At 39.2% G+C, this 27774-nt stretch overlaps 1 protein-coding gene across 2 annotated transcripts in view; it reads left to right on the top strand.

The window, feature by feature from the left end:
• TRPC4AP (transient receptor potential cation channel subfamily C member 4 associated protein) overlaps positions 1-27774 on the top strand; it is an 82641-nt gene that overhangs the window by 38651 nt on the left and 16216 nt on the right. For both annotated transcript variants that reach the window (XM_003359957.4, XM_013985291.2), the window contains exons 4-8: positions 2917-2974; positions 5541-5596; positions 6841-6969; positions 11644-11851; positions 20820-21005. In XM_003359957.4, coding sequence (XP_003360005.1) covers positions 2917-2974; positions 5541-5596; positions 6841-6969; positions 11644-11851; positions 20820-21005 — 637 coding nt within the window. The remainder of the gene's footprint in view (positions 1-2916; positions 2975-5540; positions 5597-6840; positions 6970-11643; positions 11852-20819; positions 21006-27774) is intronic.

Genomic DNA, 27774 nt, shown 5'->3' with positions numbered 1-27774 from the left:
GATGATTAACAGTATTAGGCATCTTTTCGTGTTCCTGTTAGCCATCTACATGACCTCTTTGGAAAAATATTTATTCAGGTCTTCTGCCCATTTTTTAATCAGGTTGTTTGGCCTTTTTTTGTTTGTTTGTTTTGTTTTAAGGGCCACACCTGCAGCATATGGAGGTTCCTAGGCTAGGGGTCTAATCGGAACTATAGCCGCCAGCCTATGTCAGAGCCACAGCAATGCCAGATCTGAGCCACATCTTCAACCTATACCACATCTCACGGCAAGGCCGATCCTCAACCCACTGAGCAAGGCCAGGGATCGAACCCGCAACCTCATGGTTCCTAGTCAGATTCGTTTCCACTGTGCCATAACGGGAACTCCATGTTTGGCTTTTTTTTGATGTTGAGCTGTATGATCTATTTCTGTATGTTGGATATTAATCCCTCATCAGTCATATCATTTGCAAATATCTTCTCCTATTCAGTAGATTGTCTTTTTGCTTTGTTGGTGGCTTCCTTTCTTGTGCAAAAGTTTTTGAGTTTAATTAGGTGCCATTTTATTTTTGTCTTTATTTCCTTTAGGAGATGAATCCAAAAAAATATTGCTGCCTGCTGCAATTTATGTCAAGGAGTGTTCTGCCTATATTTTCCTCTAGGAGTCTGATCTTACACTTAGGTCTATAATCCATTTTGAATGTATTTTTGTATAATGTTAGAGAATGTTCTGATTTCATACTTTTACATGTAGCTGTCCGGTTTTCCCAGCATAGCTTATTAAAGAGGCTGTCTTTTCTCCATTGTATAGTCGTGCCTCCTTTGTTGTAGATTAACTGACCATAAATCGGTGGATTTATTTCTGTGCTTTCTATTCTATTCCACTGATCTATGTATCTGTTTTTGTGTTATTGCCAAACTGTTTTGATTACTGTAGTTTTGTGGTTTAGTCTGAAGTCTGGGAGGTTTTTTTTTGGTTTGTTTGTTTGTTTTGGCTTTTTGTCTTTGTGGGGCTGCACCTGTGGCATATGGAGGTTCCCAGGCTAGGGGTTGAATCAGAGCTATAGCCACTGGTCTGTGCCACAGCCACTACAATGCCAGATCTGAGCCACGTCTGTGACCTATACCACAGCTCATGGCAACGCTGGATCCTTAACCCACTGAGTGAGGCTCGGGATCAAGCCTGCTTCCTCATGGATGCTAGTCAGATTTATGTCAGATTTATTTCCACTGAGCCACGATGGGAACTCTTTTTTTTTTTTTTTTTAACTCTAAGGTTTTACAACTATAAATTTTCCTCTAAGCAGTGCTTTAGCTGTATCATAAGTTTTGGTATATTGCTCCATCTCAGAGTGTTTTCTAATTTCCCTTGTGAATTCCTCTTTGATTTGTTGATTATTTATTTATAATTTATTTTAAAATATCCACATTTGTGAATTTCCCAAATTTCTTTCTGTGACTGATTTCTAATTTTATTTCATTGTGGTCAGAGAGCATGTTTTGTATGATTTTAATCCTTTTACATTTAATAAGGTTTGTTTTATAGTCTAACATATGACTTGTCCTGGAGAATATTCCATGTATGCTTGAATAGAATGTGTATTCTACTGTTGATGGGCAGAATGTTTTATGCCTGTTAGAGTTTGTTTGTTTATAGTGTTTGAGTCTTATATTTCTTTCTTTTTTTTTTTTAAATCTTTTTAGGGCCGTGCCATGGCATATGGAAATTCCCAGGAAGAAGTCAAATTGAAGCTGTAGCTGCTGGCTTACACCACAGCCATAGCAGTGCCAGATCTGAGCTGCTATGCCACAGCTCACGGCAGTGCTGCATTCTTAACTCCCTGAGCAAGACAGGGATCAAACCCGCATCCTCATGGATACTATATTGGGTTTGTTACCACTGAGCCACAGCGGGAACTCCCATGTCTTCTGTTTCTTTGGTGATTCTTCATTGTCCATTATTGAAAGTGGGGTACTGAAGTATCCAACTATTATTTTTGAATTGTGTTTCCTTCACTTCTGTCAACTTTTGCTTCATGTAAATTTTGAGGCTCTGATGTTAGATGCATATATGTTTATAATTGTTGTATCTTCTTGATGGATTGACCCTTTTATCATTATAAACTGTCCTTCTTTGTTTCAACAGCATGGGTTTTTAAACACATATTTGTTGTAAACAGTTTAAAGAAAATTATGTGTTATATTAAAAGTATATAAAATGAAAAATGAATGTGTATTCTCCCTAGCCCCCTGTAGAAATAAGTATTAACAGTTTATGGTGTATCTTTTGTGACTCTTCATAAACATGTGTTTATAAAAGAACACAAATGTTCCTTAAGCAAAGGAAGAATCATAGTGATAAATGTTCTCCAGCTTTAAAAAAAATTAAAGCCACCTTGGATCCTCGAGATTAACTAATCTAACCTGCTTATTTTTAAAAATGAGAATTCCCATTGTGGCTCAGTGGTAACAAACCTGACTAGTATCCATGAGGATGCGGGCTCGATTCTTGGCCTCGCTCAGTGAGTTAAGGATCCGGCGTTGCCATGAGCTGTGGTATAGGTCGCAGACACTGCTTAGATCTTGTGTTGCTGTGGCTGTGGTGTAGGCTGGCAGCTGCAGCTCTCATTTGACCCCTAGCCTGGTAACTTCCATATGCTGCAGGTGCGGCCCTTAAAAAAAAAAGTTGAGGCCGTGGAGGGACATTGACTTGCCCAGGTTTACATGGGAAATAGGTAACTGTGCTGCAACTAGAACCCAGGTTTCTCATGTCTTGGTACAGTGCTTATTTCCCTGAACTTCATTGCCTTCTGCCTGTGCTGGGAACAAGAGGGTCTTATAGTACCATGACTGATATTTAGCCTGTGCAAAGATTGTTTTGTTAAGTTGTGCTTTGAATTGTGAAGGTTTTATTATATATGTATTTTTTTTATAGCTCCTTGTAGAAATTCTTATGAGGCCCACAATCTCTATTCGAGGACAGAAACTGAAAAGTAAGTATACTTGTCAGCCACTAGTCCTCATTTCCCAATCTGCTGATATGTTAACACCCAGGAGTTTCTCTTCTTTCCCTTCCTAACTCTTAATAATGAGGACATACCTTCCATTCAGCTGTAGGAGGCTCTCCCTACTCTTAATTATGCCGCTCTCTTTTGTTTTATACTTAGTGGAAATACAGGTGTGGTGCTTTAAAAGAAAAAGTGTGAAAACTGCTGGGCTGGGAGTTCTCTTGTGGTGCAGTCAGAGATCCAACATTGTCACTACGGTGGCTTGGATTGCCGCTGTGGCGTGGGTTTGATCCCTCACCCTGGGAACTTCGTGCCATGGGTGTGACAAAAACAAAAACATTCCAAAAAACCAAAAGCTACTGGGCTAAAAGAATTGCGTCTTTTTAGTTTCTAATAGTCGTTGAGTTTAGTTTAGCTTTTATGTTTTCTTTGCAAATTCTTATTTCTCGTATAGTTAATTGAGAGAGTAAGGAAAAACCTGGTAAGATTATTTGTTTTATTTTTTTTAATCTTTTTATTATTTAGTTGATTTGCAGTGTTGTGCCAGTTTCTTCTGTACAACACAGTGACTCAGTCATACACAGAAACACACACACACCTACACATACTTTCTAATATTGTTTTCCATTATGGTCTGTCCCAGGAGATTGGACATAGTTTCCCTGTGCTATAGAGTAGGACCTTGTTGTTTATCTGTTCTAAATGTAACCCCAAACTCCCAGTACATCCATCTTGTTTTTATTGTTGTTATAAAGGTGATAAATGCCCTTTGTACAAAGTTCAGTCATTACCAGTAAATGTGTATGGTAAAGTCAAGAGTGTTTTGGTAGCACATTATTTCTTAAACAGGGTGGTGGGTATATGGGTATTGTTCTATTATTATTATTCATAAATAACACATGTTGCAAATATTTTTAAGTAGTCAGTATTTAATTAAGAAGAGTATGTGTACTTACTTTGGCATTAAAAGCCAGAAATCACTTCAGTTAACATTTGATTAAAAATTTTTTTCCCTGCAATATCAACATGACATATAAAAGGCCTCATTTGTGTGTGCAGTAGTGGTTAGGAGGATTCATGTTCATCTTTGATGTTTCAGCTTTGTATCCTGTCTAAATTGGTTCTTCATGTTCTCTGTCCTCATAGCAAGTAACATCTTGTAATTACTTGTTGGTGTACTTATTTATTCTCTTTCCCCCCACTAGTGTCATGAGGCTTTGTCTTTTTTTTTTTTTTTTTTTTTTTTTTTTTTTTTTTGCTAGCCACTGTTTATTCTATATGTGCTCTAGAGTAGGTGCTGAATAAATATTTGATGAATGAGTGAATTCCACTTTTCCTTTGAAAGGTCTGGAAGTACTGAGATACACTGATTTGGTGTTCCAGCCATCTCTGAAGTCATGAAATAAACCAAAGAGCCCCCGTAGGTTGAAAGGTGGTGGTGGGGGATACAGGACATCTGCATTGTCTCAAGATGATGTTAGATAACTGTTCTGGTCAAGTTAACCTGGTAGGGCTGCCTACTAGAATCTTGGAGGGAGGCCTAACATTTTGTGACAGCATAGGGCAGAGACAGTTTTTTAAAGTAAAAGTAATGCCATCAAAACACTTTATCCATAGTTCATACTCACTTTTATCATGTCCTAATTTCAGGACAATAAAGATTTAGTTTCCTGGAGCTCCTGTTGTGGCTCAGCAGTAACAAACCCAGCTAGGATCCATGAGGCTATGGGCTCAATCCCTGGCCTTGTTCAGTGGGTTAAGGATCTGGCATTGCCATGAGCTGTGGTGAAGGTTGCAGATGAGGCTTGGATACTGCATTGCTGTGGCTGTGGTGTAGGCCAGCAGCTGTAGCTCCAATTCAACCCCTAGCCTGTGAACTTCTATATGCTACACTCAGGGCCCTAAAAAGCAAAAAAAAAAATTATTAGTTTCCTTTTTGTTGTGCTTTCCTGTTCCTTCTCACAGAGAAGTAACAGGTCTTTATTGTAGTTAGTAGGTTAGAGATTAAAAGCCATTTACCCAACACAGATAAACACTCTGGGTCTAATATCCTTGTTTGCTGCTAGTTGAATTTTTAATGGAAATTTATATCAAGAATAGTCAAGGTGCTTATACTTTGGATTCTAGTAATTCTGCTTTTAGAAATGTATCTTGGGGAACCAATTCAGCACAAGCATAAAAGGGCTTTACATTATGTTATTTATTTTTAGCCTATTTAAATAGCAAAATAGAATAAAAACCTGGGTATAATTCTAAGCAAGCTACAAAGGGAACATGGCTTATTAAGTAATAAAAGCACAGCAGGTCGATATTATGAAGAGCAGAATAAATGTGATACTATATCAAACCAAAAAGCAATAGACAGATTAGTTTGTAAGTTTTGATGGGTACCATGAAACTCTTTGGTAAATAAGGACTAGAAGGAGGTATGCTAAAAGGAAAATAATCATCTCGAGATAATGAGAAGCAGTTCTTGCATTTAAAAATTTAATTGTGTTAACACTATTTTTCCAATGAGAAAAATAACCAATGATTCCCTTTTCACTTTCAGTAAGTGATGAAATGTCCAAGGACTGTTTGAGCATCTTGTATAATACCTGTGTCTGTGTAAGTACCCCTGCCACTGGAGCCTCATTTATATCCCCACATGTGCAGTGCTTGAGAAGGGAAGATTTGAGTGGGGGTGGTAGACGTGACAGCTATCTTCAGACATTTGGGAATTATTTTATATGTGCCTGAGAACCAGAACCAACAGGTAGAAATTATGGGATGGTAGAATTTCGTAGTAATTGTTAGGAGCCAGAGCTACTTCAGTAGATACTGAAATCCTTTAGTCGTAGAGGTGTCCATGCAGAGACTTGGATGTTAAATGGATACACAAATATCAGAAGAGTCTCTGACCTTTTAGGAATCCTTTAAGCCCCATTTTGTCTGCTCCTTCATTTTTCTTGTTAGAAAACAGAACAAGTACCAGAAGACCCACCTGTGTGTTGAGCAGGGTCTGCTAGGTTGATCAGTGAGTGAGAAAGAATAGTAAATAGAAGAAGTAATTTGGTAGAAAGAGCATAACAGTTAGTGCTAGAACTTGGTTTCAGGTTCTGGCTCTTGGCTTCATGCTTAATAATCCACCCTCTTGTGCTCTAGTTGCTTATCAGTAGAATGCATTTAATAATCATACTAACATTATAGGGATATTGTGAGGATTAAATGATAGATGTGAAAAACACTTTGTAAAGTAATATATCAATGTTAATTTTTACAAGATTCAGTACCTATCTTTTGGGAACTTATGTGAAAAACTTAGTGAATCATACACAGCAGAAGGAAACAATACTGTTGTAGAAATGAAACCTATATGCAGTAAAAACACAAACATATAGGAGTTCCCGTCGTGGCTCAGTGGTGAACGAATCCGACTAGGAACCATGAGGTTGCGGGTTCGGTCCCCGCCCTTGCTCAGTGGGTTAACGATCTGGCATTGCCGTGAGCTGTGGTGTAGGTTGCAGACACGGCTCGGATCCCGAGTTGCTGTGGCTCTGGTGTAGGTCGGTGGCTACAGCTCCGATTAGACCCCTAGCCTGGGAACCCCCATGTGCTGTGGGAGGGGCCCAAGAAATGGCAAAAAGACCAAAAAAAAAAAGAACCTATGATGGATATCATAAAAAAAACTCCTCTCCAGAAAAATGGATTTGCACACAGTGTTTTGTATATAGTTTTAGGGATTTAAGGGCTCAGCCAACAATTCCTGATGTAGCATGGAATTGCTTTTCCAGTCTCTGGAAGGGATATTTTGCGCTTTATATTTTATTTTGTGGTTATAACCTATTCTGCCTTTTTTCTTCTTGGGATAGACGGAAGGGGTTACAAAGCGTTTGGCAGAAAAGAATGACTTTGTGATCTTCCTGTTTACACTGATGACAAGTAAGAAGACATTCTTACAAACAGCAACCCTCATTGAAGATATTTTGGGTGTTAAAAAGGTAAGCTGTGTTCTTTAACAGGTGAATGACCAGGGGAACAAGAGTGTCTCAGGCAATTGCATTCTCAAACCTGAATAATGTATGGAGCTCTTTTAAAGAAAAATTCTACCATACTCCTAGTGTTAAATTATTTTTTTGTGTGTTACTTAAATGTATTCACTAGGTGATTCTAGGTCATACTCCTTATACTAATTGATCTTACATGACCATAAAACTGAAATAAAAGGTAAATTGAAAACAGACTAATTATAAAACTCAGATTGACTTTGTGAATTTAATGTGTTGGCGAATGTTACTTCATTAAAATCAAATTGTCTCTCAGTAATTAATGTGATGCAAGATCTTTTTAGCATAGTTATGCTGTGCGATGTCTGTTTGCTTCCCACTTTTCTACATTCGAATTGCTATGAAACCTTTCATTAGGATGTGTTCCTGTTGGTGATGATGTTGAACTTTCGCTTACTAAGTTCCCCTTTATTATTTCTCATTAGTCTTCAACAGTTAAACTTTAATTGACACCAACATAAGAGATAACAAATATGAGCACTGAAATCCTGAAATCCTGCTACTTGGTCATAAGACGGACATTTAAATGATCCAGAATATGCTTTAAAAAAAAAATAACAAATTCAGATTGAAATGAAAGCACTAAAAATTAATCATTAAGACCACTTATTGAGGAAATTGACGTAACACTGTAAATCAACTATACGCTTACAAAAAAAAAAAAAAAAAGAACTCACAGACCCCAGAAAACACATCTAGACATGCTAGAGAATCACTATTTTAGATTTTTGGTGTAGTACTTATTAGACCCTGGCTTAATTCCCCCAGTCCTTGTCCCATGGCTCCATGTTTGTTGCAGGTTGGCACATTTCTTCCTCTTACTTCTGAGGAGGTAGGAGTAGCCTCTTAGAGTTAGCAAAAAGAGTACCTCTGTATTTGTGGTGACCCCAGCTTTCATTTCTGTCTTTCTACTGTACTTTCCCCAGGCTCTGCTTGTTATTGCCCAGGCAGGAGATGCACAAGTGACCCTTTGTTGGAAGGAACACATTGGAGATGTGTGCAGGTCCCAAACAGAGCCATTGTGCCCTTTGACAAAAAGCCTTTGTTATTTTTCCAGTAGTTGTTTGCTCCAGAGTGTGAGAGGGGGCTTCCAGGGAGGAAACTCCAGACTCCCTGGCAGTCTCAGCATGGGACTCTAGGATTGCTCCTTCATAACTTTCGTGCATGTTCCTCATGCCCTCTCCCTCTCTCTCATTCCTTTCTGTGTTGCCAAAAAAAGTGAGTTCTGCTAGACATTATAGGGACCTTATTAGTGCAGTTTAAAAGCGAGAGAGACACCATAAAGTGGGAACACAAGCCACAAACTGGGAAAAGATATTTTGCAAATCAGGTAACTAACAAAAGATTAGTATTCAGAATTTATCGTGAATCCTCTCAAATTAGCAAGGAAAAGACAAATGGCCCAGTAGAAAAATGGACAATGATAGGAGCAAGCATGTCACAGAAGAGAAACAAATGATCCATAAATGTAACAAATGATCCATAAATGTTTTGTTTTCTAGTTGAACATGTGCATATCCTGTGACCCAGCACCTAGAGAAGCACTGCCCTGATGACCAGGGATCAGTTTTGTGGCCTGAATCACCTATAACTTGTGCTCAGGCATACTTGTGGGGAAGCTCAATCCTAGAACAGTGATTCTTAGAAGTAAAAACACTTAACTGAAGCTAAGAGAGAGTGTGAAGTCAATGTAGTAGGTGTACCAGCTAAATGGAAAAGATCAGAATTGTGTAAGGGTATTATTTGATTAAGTGTTTGTTTCATATTTATATACATGTTTATACATTTATCTGTGTTTACTAGGTTGTGATGGAAAAACAATTTTTTTTTCTTTCGTCTTTTTAGGGCCGCACCTGTGGCATATGGAGGTTCCCAGGCTAGGGGTCCAGTCGGAGCTGTAGCTGCCAGCCTACGTACGCCACAGCCATAGCCACGCCAGATCCGAGCCGCGTCTGTGACCTACACCCCAGCTCACGGCAACGCCGGATCCTTAACCCACTGAGCGAGGGCAGGGATTGAACCTGCAACCTCATGGTTCCTAGTGGGATTTGTTTCCACTGCGCCACAACGGGAACTCTGGAAAATTTATTTTTTATTCTTGGATATTGTCAGAATGATTTGGAGGCCACTAAAATCCCAGAAAAAGTTTTGTACATGTCCATCAAGAAACATATAGAATGTTTATAGCATTATTGGTTAAAAGCAAAAAACTGAAACCAGATCTTGGATCCATCAATGGGAAAATGGATAAATGTAGTCTATTCACACAGTGAAGTATTATAAAATAATGTTGCTATAGGCAACAACACAGCCGAGTCATAGATATTACTGATAGAAGTCAGGAGCAGAAGATTGTATATATCAGTTTTGCAATCTCAAAATTAAGAAAATTCAAATCATATCACATTTTTTTCTTTCTTTCTTTTTTGGCCATCCTGTGGCATAAGGAGTTTCCCAGCCAGGGATCAGATCCGAGCCACAGTTGAGACCTACACTGCAGCTCTGGCAATGCCAGATCCTTAACCCATTGCACTGGCTGGGGATGGAATCTGTGTCCCAGCGCTCCAGAGGCCCCACTGATCCCCTTGAGCCATAGTGGGGACTCCCAAAACTTTTTTTTTTTTAATGAAAAAGCAGTAATAAAATTCAAGATAGTGGTTACATCTGATAGGGAGTGAGATGTGATTGGAAGGGCACATGAAGGTGTTCGCTTTATTTTGCTTCATAACATATATTGTATGAAATATGAAATAAAAATTAAAATGTAACACAAAGAAGTGGGCCTGAAGGGTGAGGGACCTGGTTTGTGACCCATATACTATGTTAGATAGGACTAGAGGAACTGATGAGCTGAAAGTCCCAGTTTCCAGTAATAACATCTGGAAGTAGCTAACACCTGTTAGGTACTGGGGAAGGCAAAGGTGGAAGAAGCTGCTCCCACATACCCCCCCCACCCCGACGGCCAACCAGAAATAGGGGTGGGATTCACAAGGGTTCTAAGAATCATTTATTTATTCAGTACACACTTACAGAGACCCTCACTGCCAGGTTCTATGTGCTGAGGCTCTGGAGAGAAGGTAAGACACACCTCTCCTTCAAGGCAATGTCAGTTTATTTGGGAAATTGGATGCAGAAACAGATCATTACAAGATCATGTGATAAGTATGTGCAGTGATAGGAAAATACCCAGTCCAGTGGAAGTTAAGTAAATTAGTAAGATGAAGGGGAGCAGTTATTACTTGAGGAATATAAGGTTGTTTTAGAAGGAGAGAAACTGAACACTTGGGGATGTTAAGGAAGAAAAAAAATGAGACTATAACCAAATAACAAAAAGTGATTGATAAAATTCAATATTCATTCATGATAAAAGCTAGGAATAGAAGAAAAACTCCTTAACTTGATTTTGGATAATCTTTTAAAAGCTATAGCAAACATCAAACTTAACTTGAAATTTTGGAAATATTTCTATTAAGGAAAAAGGCAAGTAACGCTGCTATCACTCCAGCTAATTGGTTACATGAGCATGTACACAAGGAGACACCGCTAAAAATGGTACTTGCAACATTGTTTAGTTGTAGTGGGTCTGAACATACACACATGTGTAAAGGAGAATGATTAAATAAATTGTGGATTAAAACAATGAGAAATGAATGAACAGACTTTTGTATCTGCATAATTGAATCTCATTATTGACTGAAAAGTAATATATCATTCACACTGTGTGTACAAAAAAACCTATATTTTTTATTGAGATATAATTGATTTACAATCTTATATTTCATATATACAACAGATTCAAAATTTTTATTGATTATACTCCATTTATTTTTACGATTTTATTATAGTTGATTTACAATGTTGTGCCAATTTTTGCTGTACAGAGTGACCCAGTCACACACATTTGTTTTCTTATATTACCTTCCATCATGGTCTGTCCCAAGAGATTGGACATAGTTCCCTGTGCTATACAGTAGGACCTCATAATTATACTCTGTTTAAAGTTATAATATTGGCTATATTCCCCATGTTGTATAATATATCCGTGTAGCTTATTTGTTTTATATATAGTACTTTGTAAACAATACTATGTATTTGAATGGAAATATTTGTAAGTGTGAAAACATTCATAGGAAAAATAAACACAAAGTTCAAACTAATGGTTACTTCTGGGAAGAGAGAAATGAATGCAACTGGGTATACACAGTGGTCTTCAGCTGTATTTAAAATGTTTTATGCCTTAAAAAAAAAACCATCTGTGGCAGCTTCTGATTGCTAAAACTTATTAAGTGGTGGGGTTTTTTGTTTGTTTTTGTTTTTAATAGACAAATTGGAGGAGATAGGCGAAGATAGAGAACAAGAATAGTGGCACTCAAAGGATTTAATCCTCAAACCAATCCTGTGAGATAGATTAGTCCCATTTGACAGATAAGCAAACAAAGACTTAGGTTCCATGACTTACTTCATGTTGCACAGCTGTAAATTGCAGAGCTGGGATTTGAACCTAAGTGGTTTAGTTAACAAGCCCCTTCTTAGGGGAATGCTGAAGAGGGCCACATCAAATCTCGAATGAACTGAGCATAGAGATTGTTTTATTTGTGTCTTTTGTAGGAAATGATCCGACTAGATGAAGTCCCCAATCTGAGTTCCTTAGTATCCAATTTTGATCAGCAGCAGCTTGCTAATTTCTGCCGGATTCTGGCTGTCACCATTTCAGAGATGGATACAGGAAATGATGACAAGCATACACTTCTTGCCAAAAATGCTCAACAGAAGAAGAGTTTGAGCTTGGGGCCTTCTGCAGCTGAAATCAACCAAGGTACAGTCTCTTAAGTTGTCAGAATTTTGACACTGTTGCTCTGAGATCCCTTCCTAAATCATCCTAGGTCTTTCCATATTTCTAGAGATTTGATCCCTGTGAGGGTTCTTAGGGTCCTCTTACAGTTAAAAAAACAAAAACAAGAACAACAAAATGTAAAATTTGTATGTGTGTATCTATTCATTATTTTGGGGGGCCAAGTAGATAGCCATTGTTTTGGGGGTTTTTTTTTTTTAATCGCTAAAATATAGTTGATTTACAGTGTTGAGCTAAATTCTCTTGTACAGCAAAGTGGCTTAGTCATACACATATATACATTTTTTTAAAATATTCCTTTCTATTATGGTTTATCCCAGGAGGTTGGATATAGTTCCCTGTGTCATATGGTGGGACCTTGTTGTCTATCCATTCTCAGATTTTTTAATAGTTCTAGAACCTCAAAAAAAAATTAAGAACCATTGTTTATCAGAATTAAAAATATATACAGTTTTGTTCCACTAAGCCTTTTCTGGGCCTGTATCCCATATATGTGTGTGTGTGTGTGTGTGTATGAGAATGTATGTGTCTGTGTATAAATCAGAGATACTGGAGGTTTGGTTCCAGTGTCTACAATACTGTGATAAAGCTAATATTGCAATAAAGTGAGTCAGACAAACTTTTTTTTTTTTTTAGCTTTTTAGGGCAGCACCCTCAGCATATGGAGGTTCCCAGGCTAGGGGTCTAATCGGAGCTGCAGCTGCCGGCCTATGCCACAGCCCCTGCAACACCAGATCCAAGCCTCATCTGCTACCTACACCACAGCTCATGGCAACGCCGGATCCCTAACCCACTGAACGAGGCCAGGGATCGAAACCGCAACCTCACGGTTCGTAGTCGGATTCGTTTCCACTGTGCCACAACAGGAACTCCACAAATTTTTTGATTGCCCAGTGCATATAAAAGTTATGTTTGGCATTCCTGTGGTGGCTGAGCGGTAACAAACCTGACTGTATCCATGAGTATGTGGATTCGATCCATGGCCTTGCTCAGTGGGTTAAGGATCTGGCATTGCCTTGAGCTGTGGTATAGGTCACAGATGTGGCTTGGATCCCATGTTGCTATGGCTGTGGTGTAGGTCAGGCTGGCAGCCACAGCTCCAATTTGACCCCTAGCCTGGGAACTTCCATGTGCCATGGGTGCGGCCCTAAGAGGATGCACACACAAAAAGTTATGTTTCTGCTATATTTAGTCTATTAAGTGTACAATAGCATTATGTCTAAAAGATACATATAACTTAGTTAAAAAATACTTTATTGCTTAAAGTGCTAGCCATTGTCTGAGCCTTGAGCAAGTCATAATCTCTTTGCTGATGGAAGGTCTTGCTTTGATATTGATGGCTACTGACTGATTAGGGTGGTGGTTGCTAAAGCTTGAGTGGCAATGGCAGTTTCTTAAAATAAGACAACAGTAAAATTTGCCACATTTAATGACTCTTCCTTTGATGAGCGATTTCTTTGTAGTACCCAATGCTATTTGATAGCATTTTACCCACAGCAGAACTTCTTTCAGAGTTGGAGTTAGTGTTCTCAAATCCTGCTGCTGCTTTATCAACTAAGTTAATGTAATATCCTAAAGCCTTTATCGTCATTTCAGTAGTCTTCATAGCATCTTCGACAGGAGTGGATTCTGTCTCAAGAAACCACTTTCTTTGCTCATCTATGAGAAACAACTCTTCATCTGTTAAAGTTTTATCGAAATTGCAACAATTTAGTCCCATCTTCAGGCTCCACTTCTTTTGTTGTTGTTGTCGTCTTTTTAAGGCCACACCTGTGGCATATGGAAGTTACCAGGCTGGGGTCGAATCAGAGCTATAGCCGCTGGCCTACTCCACAGCCACAGCAACGCCAGATCTGAGCCATGCCTGTGTCCTCATGGTTACTGATCAGGTTCGTTTCCACTGAGCCATGATGGGAACTCCCAGGCTCCACTTCTAACTCCAGTTTTCTTGCTTTTTCTACCACATCTGCAGTTATGTCCTCCACTTGAAGTCTTGAACTCCTCAAAGTCATCCAGGAGGGTTGGAATCAGCTTATTCCAAATTCTTGTTAATGTTGATATTTTGATCTCTTCCCACGAGTCATGAATGTCCTTAATTTCATCTAGAATGGTGAATCCTTTCCAGAAGGTCTTGGTAGGGTTCTTCTCCCCATCCTTTCTTAAGATTTTGGGGGGAATTCTCATTTTACTAAATCATAGAATATCCATTCTTTTAAAAATGTATTTTATTATAGCTAAATTATGGCACATTAATTTTATTATAACTAAATTATATCTTACAGCTGATTTAAACACAAGCATGCATACACACTGACAAAAAGCTGACATTTGTTGAGCTCCTGTGTGTGGCAAACATTGAGCTAACTGATTTACCTAGGATTAAACAAAATCACTCCTCCAAGCAGCCCTTTGAAATAGAGATTGACATCCCATTGCAACTAAGGGTCATACAGTTTCAGTATTGGGCACCTGTGTGTGCTGAGGCACTAAATGACCTTTATCTTTTAGTTTCCCCTTTAGAGGATCTGTTCTGGCAGGTTATTTTTATTCTGTTAATATCAGCTACCATCATGATCCTGTTTGTAAGCTGATAAGTAAAACCACTATTTCCCATCGTCTTTGGAGAATGAGGTATTCTAGTCAATTGTGCTTTCATAACTAAGAATTAACCCCAAGCCTAGTTTTCTTTGACTTGGGGGATTAAAAAAAATAAAGTCTTTATACAATGTCAAGGTTCTGGAGTTTCTGCTGTGGCACAGTAGGATTGGTGGGATTGGTGCTGTCTCTGGAGCACTGGGATGCAGGTGTGATCCCTGGCCTAGGAACTCCATATGCCTCAGGGTGGCCAAAAAAGAAAAAAAAAATGTCAAGGTTCACTTTTATATCTGTGTGGCTAACCCATGAAATTACCTACATGTGATGTCTGCTTGTAGCTTTATTAAATGTTGTTTTTAGCACATGATGTTGTGTGGGCAGGGTCTAGTTCTTCCTGACTCTGACCATAATTCCTATCTGCTTGACCACTCCCCACCTCACACACATTTTCCTCTAGTCGGATGCCCTGGGAAGGCCACAGTGAACATAATTAAATGGCAAGTGGATGAGACAGATCTTAGTCCTCATTGTTGTCATTCTTTAATCGAACTCCAGTACTGAATACTTTTAAATAGAGGTACAAGTAGTAGTCAGCTTTGGCTGCCGTACAGGATAGCACAAACTGGGTGGCTTAAACAAAACAGGTTAGTTTTCTTGCAGTTTTGGAGGCTAGAAGTCCAAGTGCTATCAGCATTGGTTTTGGTGAGGCCTCTCGTCCTTGCTTGCAGATGGCCACCTTCTCACCGTGTCCGCATGTGGCCTTTTCTTTCTCTGTACCTGCACAGAGAGCTCTCTGCTGTCTCTTCCTCTTACAGAAGGACACCAATCCTACCAGATTACGGCTCTGCTCTAACGACCTCATTTAATTACCTCCCTAAAAGCTCTGTCTCCAGATATAGTCATATTGAGGATTAGGGCATCACCATATGAATTTGGGGGTGGGTGGGGACAGTTTAGTCCATTATAGTATGGAAAGCTGAAATGTGTAGGATGTTGCCAAAACATTTTTTTTTTTTTTTTTTATAGTGGCTGCACCCACAGCATATGGAAATTCCCAGGCCAGGGGTTGAATTTGAGCCTCAGCTGAGCAATGTCAGATCCTTTAGCCCCCTGCGCCAGGCCAGGGATTGAACCCACAGCTCTGCAGCAGACTGAGCCACTGTGGGAAAGTTTTAACCCACTGCATCATAGCAGGAACTCTTATTTTTAATAAACTATGGCTGTGAAATAGTTTTCTTGCCGAGTGAAATGAAGATTTATGCTGTATTCCTGGAGCTTAAATCTTCTCAGAAGCTACTACTTATCTCTTCTATCAGTTCAGATGAGAACAAATGGATCCATTTGCAAGAGGAAAAGAAATCAAGATTTTAGAGAGGTAAACGAAGCCACAGGCCTGATGATTATCAATTTATAGGTGACACCAAGCTGAGAGGCGCTGAGTTAGGCAGCATATGAGCTAGGATGGAATTCAGAATCATCTCATAGAGCTGGATAGCAGGGCCTAAATTGTAAGAGGACGATTTACAGGAGTATTTGGGAAATTCTAATGTTTCAACAGATATGAGGAGAGAGAAGTTCTGCATTTGCAGAAGTTTTTGGAATTTGTGAGTGTTTTAGTTGTCAGCCAGTTTAACGTTCTCCAACAGTGTGTGGTAGCTACAGGTAAAACTCTTGAGAAGTACAAAAACTGTATGACGCTGGGATGCCAGTCCTCTGAGACTGAGTATAATTGGGCCAATGATTTTTTTCTGAGGAGAGAATCTATAACTTTCGTCAGCTCTTCAAGAAATGAGTGACTAACAAAAGCTCAGGAATCTTTGGGTTGGAAGTCAGTCCATCCCTAAAGTAGAAAGGAATGAGGGGAGATTGCTCAAGCACTAGAATTAAAGACCGATAAAGGCATTTTTACAAACTGAAAAGAAAAGAAAAAGAAACTAGAACTTTCTTTTTAACTGGAGAAAGGAGGTGTAAGTAAAAATCCATGTTTTTAAATTTTTCAAAATTAGAAAATTTTAGAAATCCAAATTCTTCATTTATTTTTTGGAAAAAAAATACATACCTATAGTTTTTTTAAAAAAATTCACAAGCTACAAGAGGAACAGCAGGTGTATAGTAGAAAGTCTTTTCCCCTCCCCATGGAAACCTATTAGCAGTTATTCTTCTGTCCCTTCAGAGATGCTATGTACGTGCCCAGTTAAGGGGTGGAGGAGCGAAGAAGAGAGACTGGCTCCTTTCTGTGTAGACGCATCTTGATATAAAATAAGCACCATTCTGCCCCTGGGTGTTTTCACTTTATCTTGCAAAGCATTCCATCCAGTACATAATTATCTGATTCCTTTGTATAACTGGATAGTATTCCAGTGTTTGGATTGCCGTAATTTATTTAGCCAGTCCCCTGATGATGGTAATGTGGTTTATCCAGGTCTTTATTCCTACAAATAGCAACTTCATAAATAATGATCTTATGTATAGGAGTTCCATAGTGGCTCACCAGTAAAGAATCCAACTAGTATCCATGAAGACGCAGGTTTGATCCCTGGCCTCACTCAGTGGGTTAAGGATCTGGCGTTGCTGTGAGCTATGGTGTACGTTGCAGACTCGGTTCAGATCTGGCACTGCTGTGGCTGGAGTGTGGGCTAGCAGCTATAGCTCTGATTCAACCCCAGCCTGGTAGCTTCCATATGCTGTGGGTGCGACCCTAAAAACAAAACAAAACAAAACTTAATGTATAGAGTTCAATGTGCTGTATAGTTGCCTTTTAAACTTTGATAGACGTTGACAGATTTACCTCCCATAGAAATTACAGTATAGGGCCTTTTTAAACTTCTTGATATTTGTCAAACTTGGCAAGTGAAAAATGGTATCTCAAAAACCAAAAATCAGTTCAGTTTCAGTATATTTTTTTTAATTGAGGCAAAAGTCACAAAAAAAAAAAAATAACCGCTTTTAGTACATTTGTAATTTGTGCAGCCACCATCTACATTTAGTTCCAAAACATTTTTTTCACCCCAAAAGGAAACCCTGTACACATTCAAGAGTTATTCCCCGTTTGCCCCAACCTGTGGCAACTCTCTGCTTTCTGTCTGTGAATTCGCCTGTTCTGGATATTTCATATAAATGGAATAAAGAAATATGTGACCATTTGTATCATGTATCATGCCTCTTTCACTTGGCATGATGTTTTTGAGGTTCATCAATGCTTTGCATTATTTTATTCCTTTTCGTGGCTGAATAATACTCATTATATGTATATACCACAATTTGTGTATCCATTCATCAGTTGATGGACATTTGGGTTATTTCCACCTTTTGACAGTTGTGAGTAGTGCTTCTCTGAACACATGTGTACACAAGTATTTGAGCACTTGTTTTGACTTCTTTTGGGTGTGTACTGAGGATGGATTTGCTAGGTCATATGGTAATTCTGTGTTTAATATTTTGAGAAAAAGTTAATTTCAGTGTAGTTATTTGCTTTTTCTTAAATTAAGTAATTCATTATTTTATAATTACTAATTCATACTTACTAATTTATAGAGGATGGAAAAGGGGGCAGGGGCTAAGATGGTTTGCCAATCTCTGTGCTGGGACTAAATTTACATAACTTCACATATTCCTCCTAATTACTTTGTTTTAATTTATTTTTAAATACTTTTCTTTAAATTCTCTTGAATTTTACTTTAAAATTTTTCATTATGAGAAACTTCACACATATAAAAGTAGAGACTGTTATATGTTATATATATGTTATATATATTATATATTATGTTATATATATGTTATATATATTATATATATTATGTTATATATATGTTATATATATTATATTATACTGTTATATGCCACATATAACAGTGTAATGATCCCCACTTACCCATTACCTAGCTTTGGCAATTATCAACGGATGACCTGTCTTTATCTCTATCCCCATTCATTCCTCCCTTCCTCACTTTGTGTTATTTTGAAACAAATCCCAGACATTATAAGATTTCATTTGCATATATTTGTGTTTCTTTAAGATAATGACACTTTTTAAAACATAACTCCAGTGACATATGTACTCTCCCAAATTAATAGTAATATTTTGATATTATGAAATAGCTATTTGTTTTTTTAGATGATGCAAAAAAAAATCTTTATTTTCAAAAAGTTCAGGAATTCCCCTCATGGCTCAGTGGTAACAAACCTGACTAGTATCCTTACTAGTATCCATGTGCTGCCAGTGTGGCCCTAGAAACAATACAAAACAAAAAGGTGTTCACTGAAAAGTTTCCCTCCCACTCTATTCTATGGCCTTATTCTCTCTACCTTTGACAGCTGCTGCTATTTCTGTCCTTCGAAGAAGAATTTAATGCATACACAAACAAAAATGTACAGACATTAGCCTTTTCTTTAAAAAAGGTTAAACTTTGGAGCCAAATATTGCACCTGGATTCCCTGCTTTCAGAGTTTATTATGTTCTTTATGCTGACCAGAATTTGTTTTTATCATTGTGAATGAAATGGGACTGGTGAATATAGAAGTTGGGTATTCAGTTTCTTTGTTTACCTTAAAAAAAAGGTTCAAAGGAGTTCTCCTGTTGTGGTTCAGCAGGTTACAAACCTGACTAGTATCCATGAGGATGCAAATTGGATCCTTGGCCTCGCTCAGTGGGTTGAGGATCTGGCATTGCCATGAACTGCAGTGTAGGTTTGGGTCAGATCCCAAGTTGCTACGGCTGGGGCATAGGCCAGCAGCTGCAGCTCCAATTTGATTTGATCCAGTCCTAGCCCCAGAACTTGCATATGTTGCAGATGAGGCCCTAATAAGAAAAAGTGTTTATCTTCTTTCTTCCTGCTAATACGTGTGTGTTATAGGAAAGTCGAAGTATAGTTAAGTAGTTTTTTTGTTTTTTGTTTTTTGTCTTTTTAGGGCTGTACCCTCAGCATATGGAGATTCCCAGGCTAGGGGTCTAATCAGAGCTGCAGCTGCCAGCCTACGCCACAGCCACAGCAACACCAGATCTGAGCCGTGTCTGTGACTCACACCACAGCTCGTGGCAACGCTGTATCCTTAAGCCACTGAGCGAGGCTGGGAATTGACTTCGTCCTCATGGATACTAGTCAGATTCATTTTCCACTGAGCCACGATGGGAACTCCTTATAGTTAAGTAGTTTTAAAAGAAGCGTTTGTATCCTCTCCTGCTTGGGAATAGCCACAGTAAATACCTTTGTATATATCCTTCTGGTTTCTTTGTGTGTGTGTATATTATGTGCATATCTTAAAGAAGAAAACCTTTAAAGAAAATAGGCTTTAGCCACTACCGTTTAGTAATTTACTTCTTTAATAAATAAATTTAAAAATCTTTTTGGAATTGCTGTATAAAGGTATACGTGTCAGAGTTCCTGCTGTGGCACAAAAGGATTGGCAGTGTTTCGGCAGTGCCAGGACGCAGGTTCAATCTCTAGCCCATCGCAATGGGTTAAAGGATCTGGCATTGCCACAGCATAGGTCGCATCTGCAGCTTGGATCTGATCCCTGGCCTAGGGACTCCATTTGCTGTGACACAGTCAAAAAAGGAAAAAAAAAAAAAAAAAAAGATGCGTGTGTCATTGTTCTTAGTGTCTATGTGTGTATCCCACTGTATGGCTGTATCATATTTAATCAATATGCTGTTAGTGAACATATAATTATCTCTGCCTTTTTTCTTTTATAGAAACCACACCAGTGAACCTCTATACAGATACCTTTGTATCTATTAATTAGTTATTTCATTATGGTAAATTCCCAGAAATGGACCTCCTCGAATACACCCAGAGTTAAGGCATAGAGATTATTCCAATTTATATTCCCACCAGTAGATATAAGAGAGCCTATTTCCCTGTGCTTACTAGGATTGAACTTGTTCCTACAACTTTATTACTATTTTACCTTGGCTTGGCATTTCATTTTATTTTATTTTTTATTTTTTAAATTTCTTTTGCTTTTTGCTTTCTAGGGCCACACCCACAGCATTTGGAGGTTCCCAGGCTAGGGGTCAAATTGGAACTAGCCGCTGGCCATAGCCACAGCCACAGCAACGTGGGATCTGAGCAGTGTCTGTGACCTACACCACAGCTCATGGCAATGCTGGATCCTTAACCCACCGAACAAGGCCAGGGATCAAACCCGCAACCTCATAGTTCCTAGTTGGATTTGGTTCTGCTGCGCCATGATGGGAACTCAGGCATTTTGTTTTAAAGGGAAGCTATGACTAACTTCTCTCAGATTAAGAATCATTCCTCTCCTGCAGGTGGGGATGTTGAGGGCTTTAGAGATGGTCTCTGTTTTGAAATTTCCTCTTTTATTCTCTCCTCGGCAGCTGCCCTTCTCAGCATCCCTGGTTTTGTGGAGCGGCTTTGCAAGCTGGCGACTCGAAAGGTGTCAGAGTCAACAGGCACAGCCAGCTTCCTGCAGGAGTTGGAGGAGTGGTACACATGGCTAGACAATGCTTTGGTGCTAGATGCCCTGATGCGAGTGGCTAATGAGGAATCTGAGCACAATCAAGGTACTTGGGGCTGGTCTCCCAAGGGGTGGGGAGCATTTCTGTGGGTTTCTAGAACCATTCTTGACTTCTTTTCCATGGGGAATTGAAATTTGCTCAAAGTAGAATTTGCCTCAGGGCAATCCTCGATCATGATTGTTAAGACTTTTGATAACTAATGACAGGACCTTTTGAGCTACCTCAAAGCAGACCTGACTGCAGGGACAAGGGCTTTGTTGCAGAACCCAAGGGACAAAATAGAGCCATTACCAGAACATTCTTAGGAACCCAGAGAGTTCTTTCTCTGTCTCCTTTTCTTTCTGCATGTTTTTTTAGTCTTTTCTCCATTCTGAAGAGTATGCAGTCTAGTAAATGTGTGGACTCCTAGTCTCAGCTCCAGCTTCCTGGTGAACTACTCTGGCCTGTTTTGGGTGAGGTACTCAACCCCAAGCATTTGACTCTGGAGTCAGATTGTGCAGACCCAGGAATTCCTACTATAGTCATGTAGATAAAAGTGAAGAGAGGAGTTGCATTCCTGGGATGGCAGTGTGTGGAGCTCTGTGGACCTGTTTGTCAGTACAACTAAACAGAGTCTATAGACAACAGCAACCATCCACATAAAGTCTATGGAAGTTGTTCTAAGAGCATACAGCAAATGAAGAAACATTTCTTCCAGAAAATCTGCTAAAATTCAGAACATTGAATGTGACAGTAGAATTTCTGCTTGATAGAAGTTCCACTCTGGGCAGATGTGGCTTTTTTGGGCTCCCTCAGCTCCCAGACAAGGAATACAGTATCTCACTGGGAGGGGCAGGCTGTTTTCATCCCTTCCAGCTCCAAGTAGAAGAGGCTAAATTCCTGATGAATATAGCCAGGAGGGCAGGGGCTCCTTTCTTTCTTTCTTTTCTTTTTTATATTCTTTCTTTCTTAATTTTCCCAACTTTCTTAATATCTAATCAACATATAGTATTGTTGTAAGTTTAAAGTGTACAACCTGTTGATTTGGTACATTTATATTTTGGAAAATGATTACTATTAGGGCATTAGCTAACTCCTTCATCCCATTACATAATTACCATTTCTTTTTTTGTGGTGAGAATATTTAAGATCTCTTCTCTTAGCAACATTCAGGTATATTATACAGTAATATTAGCTTTAATCACCGTGCTATTGATACCTTGGATACCCAGATCTTGTTAATCTTATAATGAAGTTGGTGCTCTTTGACCAATATCTCCCCATTTTCCCCACCCCTAACCACCAGTAACCACTCTATTTCTTTTTCATTTTTTTTTGGAATCTACATATAAGTGATATCATACAGCATTTGTCTTTCTCTGACTTATCTCACTTAGCATAATGCCAGGGCCTCCTCTCCACTCACCTCCAAACTGTACTCATAGTACAGAAGCTTTTCCCTGGCCCAGTAGGCCAAGAAATCTATGGCCCTTATCACCCTTTGCCCAGCTCATTTGTAGGACAGAGGTTCTACTACATAGGGAGAAGCAACTGAGAAGACTCTAGAGGCTACCAACCCTGTTCATAGTAGTGGTACTGAGGTTTTGCCAGGGGGAGAGGTAATAGGTAAGAACAGTATGTTGGGAAGTTTGAACTCAAGGTCATTCTCAGAAACAATGTAGATTTTGGTTGTAAGAAAATAAAAGGAGCTCTTTTAAATTGAGAACAAAAACCCCAACCATATGCCAGCTAGTTCACCAAAGAGAACCAGGGAAAGAGGTTGGCTAAGAAAACTGTAGCTTGGCTCATACCTCACTCTCAAAAACTGCTCCTGTCTGAATTTAATTGAATCAGACTTTGGAGCAGTTTATGCCTCAAGTCATTGTCAAAACCAGTAGGACATTCAGCCAGCAATTAGTGGAGCTTGACAGCTGGATTTCGTACCAGATGAGGCAGGAAGCTTAACTTAGAGATCAGGGAAAGAGCCATAGAGAGCCCTGCTAAAAACACTGTCATCCAGGGACACATGCCCAAGGCTACACTCTGCCAAAGGCCTGATCAGTCTCCAGAGAAATAGACTTTACTGAAAAAGGCTAGCCAGGTCAGTAAACAAATAAACAAGAAAACAGCAACAGCAAACCCTGAAAGGAGGAAGAGGGATTGGCATTAAGAGTTGCTGCACTATTTGCTTAAAAAGTCTAATTTTTGACATGCAAAGAAACAGGGAAGTATGATCCATGTATAGGAGAAAGGCAACAGAAATTGCCTTTGAGGGAGCCCAGATATCAGAGTTAATAGAGACTTCAAAACAGCCATTAAAGGAGCTCCTGTTAGGGCTCAGTGGGTTAAGGATTGTCTCTGCGAGGATGCAGGTTTCACCCCTGGCCTCGCTCAGTGGGTTAAGGTTTGCTGCTGGTGCAGATGTCACTCAGTTCCTGTGTTGCCCTGGCTATAGCATAGCCCTCATCTGAAGCTCCATTTCAACCCCTGGCCTGGGATTCCATATGCTGCAGGTATAGCTGTAAAAAAAAGAAAGAAAGAAAGAAAAAAGGGAGAAGAAAAAGCAGCTATTATAAGGATGGTAGAAGAATTAAGTCAAAGAAAACTGTGCTCAAAGAGGTAAAGGAAGCAGTGATGATAGTGTGTCATCAAACAGAGAATATTAGTAGAGATAGGATATATAAAAGCCAAATAGAAGTTCCAAAGATGAAAAATATAATAACTAGAATGAAAAGTTCAGAGAGGGAGAAACAGAAAAAATATTCAAAGAAATAATAGCTGAAAACTTCTCAAATTTGATGAAAAGCATTAAAATACACATCTGAGAAGTTCAAAGAATTGCAAGTAGAATAAACTCAAAAAGATTTACATCCAGATACCTCCTAATAAAAACACTGAAAGATGGGAGTTGCCATCGTGGCTCAGCAGAAATGAATCCGACTAGTATCCATGAGAATGCGGCTTTGATCCTTGGCCTCGATCAGTTGGTCAAGGATCAGGCATTGCTGTGAGGTCTGGTGCAGGTCGCAGACATGGCTCAGATCATGCATTGCTGTGGCTGTGGCGTAGGCCAGTAGCAGCTGTAGCTCTGATTTGACCATTAGCCTGGGAACTTCCGTATGTCATGGGTATGGCCCTAAAAAAGCAAAAAATAAAAATACTGAAAGAGAAAATCTTGAAAGTAGCAAGAGAAAAATGATTCATCATATTCAAGAGTATCCTAATGAGATTAACAGCTGACTTCTCATCAGAAAGGATAGAGACCAGAAGGGAGTGGAATGACATATTCAGAGTGCTGGGGGAAAAAACTCAACCAAGAATTGTATGCAGTAAAACCTTCTTTCAGAGCTGAAGGTGAAATAAAGACCTTCCTAGATAAGTAAGAATTTAGAGAATTCGCTACTAGCAGGCCTGCCTTACGAGAAATACCAAAGGAAGTTCTTTAGGCTGAAAGCAAGTGACCTCAGCCAGTAATTCAAATCCACACACTAAAAAAACAAGCATCAGTGAAATTATATAATTATAAAAAACAGTATAAGTGCATATTTCCTCTTTTTTAATTTCAAAAGCAGTTATAAGAAACCATGTGTTTATATTGTTGACCCTATTATAACAATGTATCATGGAACAGTGTGTACAGTATATGATAGGATATGTTGTATTATTGGGTTTTTAACATATGTTGATGTTGTATGAATAATAATATCACAGAAAGGAGTTCCCATTGTGTCTCAGTGGATTGCAAACCTGACTAGTATCCATGAGGTTGTAGGTTCAGTCCCTGGCCTTACTCAGTGGCTTAAGGATCCAGCGTTGCTATGAGCTGTGGTGAAGGTCACAGATGCAGCTTGGATCCTGAATTGCTGTGGCTGTGGTGCTGGTGGCAGCTCCCACTGGACCCCTAGCCCAGAAGCTTCCATATGCCACAAGTGTGGCCCTAAAAAAGCAAAGCAAAATAATAATGATAATGACAGTAGCACACAAAAAGGGGAAGAGGAAGTTAGAGTTCTAGAAGTAAGATAATTTAACTCTGAGAGTCTGTCAAGTTAAGATGTCTATGGCAAGTAAGCCGTAGAGACTATTGAGAAATATAGTGAGAAAGTCATTAAAGGAATTCTAGCTTATACTAGAAAATACTTACTTAGTGCAAAATAAAGCATTAAAGGAGAACCCAAAGAATAAAAAATATATAGAAGACATTCTTGGGCAGAAATAAATCCAGCTTTGTCAGTAATAACATTAAGTGTGAATGGATTAAATGATTCATTCAAAAAAACAGATTGTCATACTGGACTTTTTAAGAAGATCAAATTACAAGCAGCCAACAGGAGACATACTTTCTGTTCCAAGATAGAAATAGGTTGAAAGTAAATTATAGAAGATGTTATCATGCAAAGGACAACCATAGGAAACCTGTAGTGTCTGTACTAAAGAGACTTGAAAACAAAAAGTATTATCAGAGGTTTTTTTAAAGTGGGTTTCATAATAATATAAAAGGGTGAATCTGTCAAAAGATATAACAGTAATAAATAAATAAATAAATATATAAATATATGTAAAACAACAGAGCCAAAAAATAAATGATGAAGCAAAAAATAAAAGATTCAAAGAAATAGTTCAACATAATAGTTGGAGACTTTAATAACCCACTTTCAATAATGTGGGCAACATTGTAAGCAAACTAGACTAAACTGATATATATAGACCACTCAACAGCTGTGGAGTACATATTCTTCTCAAGAGTACATGGAATGTTCTCCAGGATAGACCATATGCTAAGACTTTTTAAAAAAAGGAAAAAAAGCCTCAGGAAAGTTTAAAGGATTAAATTGGGGGTTCCCATTGTGACTCAGCAGAAACGAACCCAACTAGTATCCATGAGGACGCAGGTTCGATTCCCGGCCTCGTTCAATGGGTTAAGAATCTGGTGTTCACATGAGCTGTGTTCTGTGATCCTGCATTGCTGTGGCTGTGGTATAGGCCAGCAGGTGCAGCTCAGATTCAGTCTTTAGCCTGGGAACTTACATATGCTGAAGCGGTGGTCCTAAAAAGCAAAAACAAACAAACAAAAAAGGATTAAAATTGTACAAAATATGTACTCCAAAAACAAGGGAGTGGTATTAGAAATTAAGAGCAGAAAGAAATTTGGATAATTCACAAATATGTAGAAATTAGACAGTACACTTCTAAATAAGTGATGGGGAGTTCCTGTGGTGGCGCAGTGATTAACGAATCCAACTAGAAACCATGAGGTTTTGGGTTCGATCCCTGCCCTTGCTCAGTGGGTTAACGATCCGGCGTTGCCGTGAGCTGTGGTGTAGGTCGCAGATGCGGCTCGGATCCTGCGCTCCTGTGGCTCTGGTGTAGGCCAGCAGCTATAGCTGCGATTCGACCCCTAGCCTGGGAACTTCCGTATGCTGCGGGTACGGCCCAAGAGATGGCTAAAAGACAAAAAGACAAAAGACAAAAAAAATAAATAAATAAATAAATGAGTGATGGTTCAAGGGCAAAATCATGAAACTAGAAGATACTTTGAAATGAATGAAAATGAAGACACAACATACCAAACTTATTGAATGCTGCTAAAGCATGCTTAGAAATTTATAGCTGTAAATGCCTACATTAAAAAAGATCTCAGAATGTTCTGTTGTGGCTCAGCAGATTAAAAATCTGACACTGTCTCTCTGAGGATGTGGGTTCAATCCCTGGCCTTGCCCAGTGGGTTAAAGATCCAGCATTGCTGCAGCTGTGGCATAGGTCACAGCTGTGGCTCAGATTCAGTCCCTGGCCTGGGAACTTCCATATACCGCAGGTGCAACCCAAAAAAAATCAATCAATAAAAAAGATCTTAGGGAGTTCCCATCGTGGCTCAGTGGTTAACAAACCCAACTAGGAACCATGAGGTTGTGGGTTCCATCCCTGGCCTCGCTCAGTGGGTTAAGGATCCGACGTTGCCATGAGCTATGGTGTAGGTCGCAGACAAGGTTTGGATTCTGCGTTGCTGTGGCTGTGGTGTAGGGCGGCTACAGCTCCCATTCAACCCCTGGCCTGGGGACCTCCATATGCCACCGATGCAGCCCTAAAGACAAAAAAAAAAAAAAAGAAAAAGAAAAAAGAAATACTGATAATGCTACAACCTGAATAAACCTTGAAAACATTGTGCTGAGAAGCCAAAAACAAAAAAACGCATGTTGTATGATTACACTTATACAAAATGTCCAGAATAGGCCAGTCTGTAGAGACAGAAAGTAATCTGATGGATGCCTGGGGCTGTAGGGGTTTGATGGGAAATGGGGAATGGCTACTCATGCATACAGAACTTTTTTGGGAAGTAATAAAAAAGAAGGTCTAGGGAGCTCCCGTTCTGGCTCAGCTGGTTAAGGACCTGACATAGTCTTCACGAGGATGCAAGTTCAATCCCTGGCCTCCTTCAGCGGGTTAAGGATCCAGCATTGTGGCAGGCTGCAGTGGGTCGCACATGCAGCTCAGATCCTGTGTTGCTGTGGCTGTGAGGTAGGCCTCACCTGCAGCTCCGATTTGACCCCTGGCCCAGGAACTTCCGTATGTCCCTGGCAGCAACTTAAAAAAAAGAAAAAAGAAAAAAAAATGAAAAGGAAAATCTAAAAGTGATTGTGGTGAAGGCTGCACACAATTCTGTGAATATATTAAAGACCATTGGATTGTACACTTGAAATGGGTGAATTGTGTGGTATGTGAATTAGAGCTCAAAGCTGTTTTTTTTTTTAAGTGAGTGTGCCCCAGGGTGCTGCACAGATACATGTGGAGTGTGGTGACCACTTTAATTAGCATTGTGGAGCTGAAGAGATTTGGAGGG

The sequence above is a fragment of the Sus scrofa genome, chromosome 17, assembly GCF_000003025.6.
Source record: "Sus scrofa isolate TJ Tabasco breed Duroc chromosome 17, Sscrofa11.1, whole genome shotgun sequence".
NCBI classification, from domain to species: Eukaryota; Metazoa; Chordata; class Mammalia; order Artiodactyla; family Suidae; genus Sus; species Sus scrofa.
Note: the sequence above shows the minus strand (reverse complement) of the source record. Positions and strands in the feature narration are given on the sequence as shown.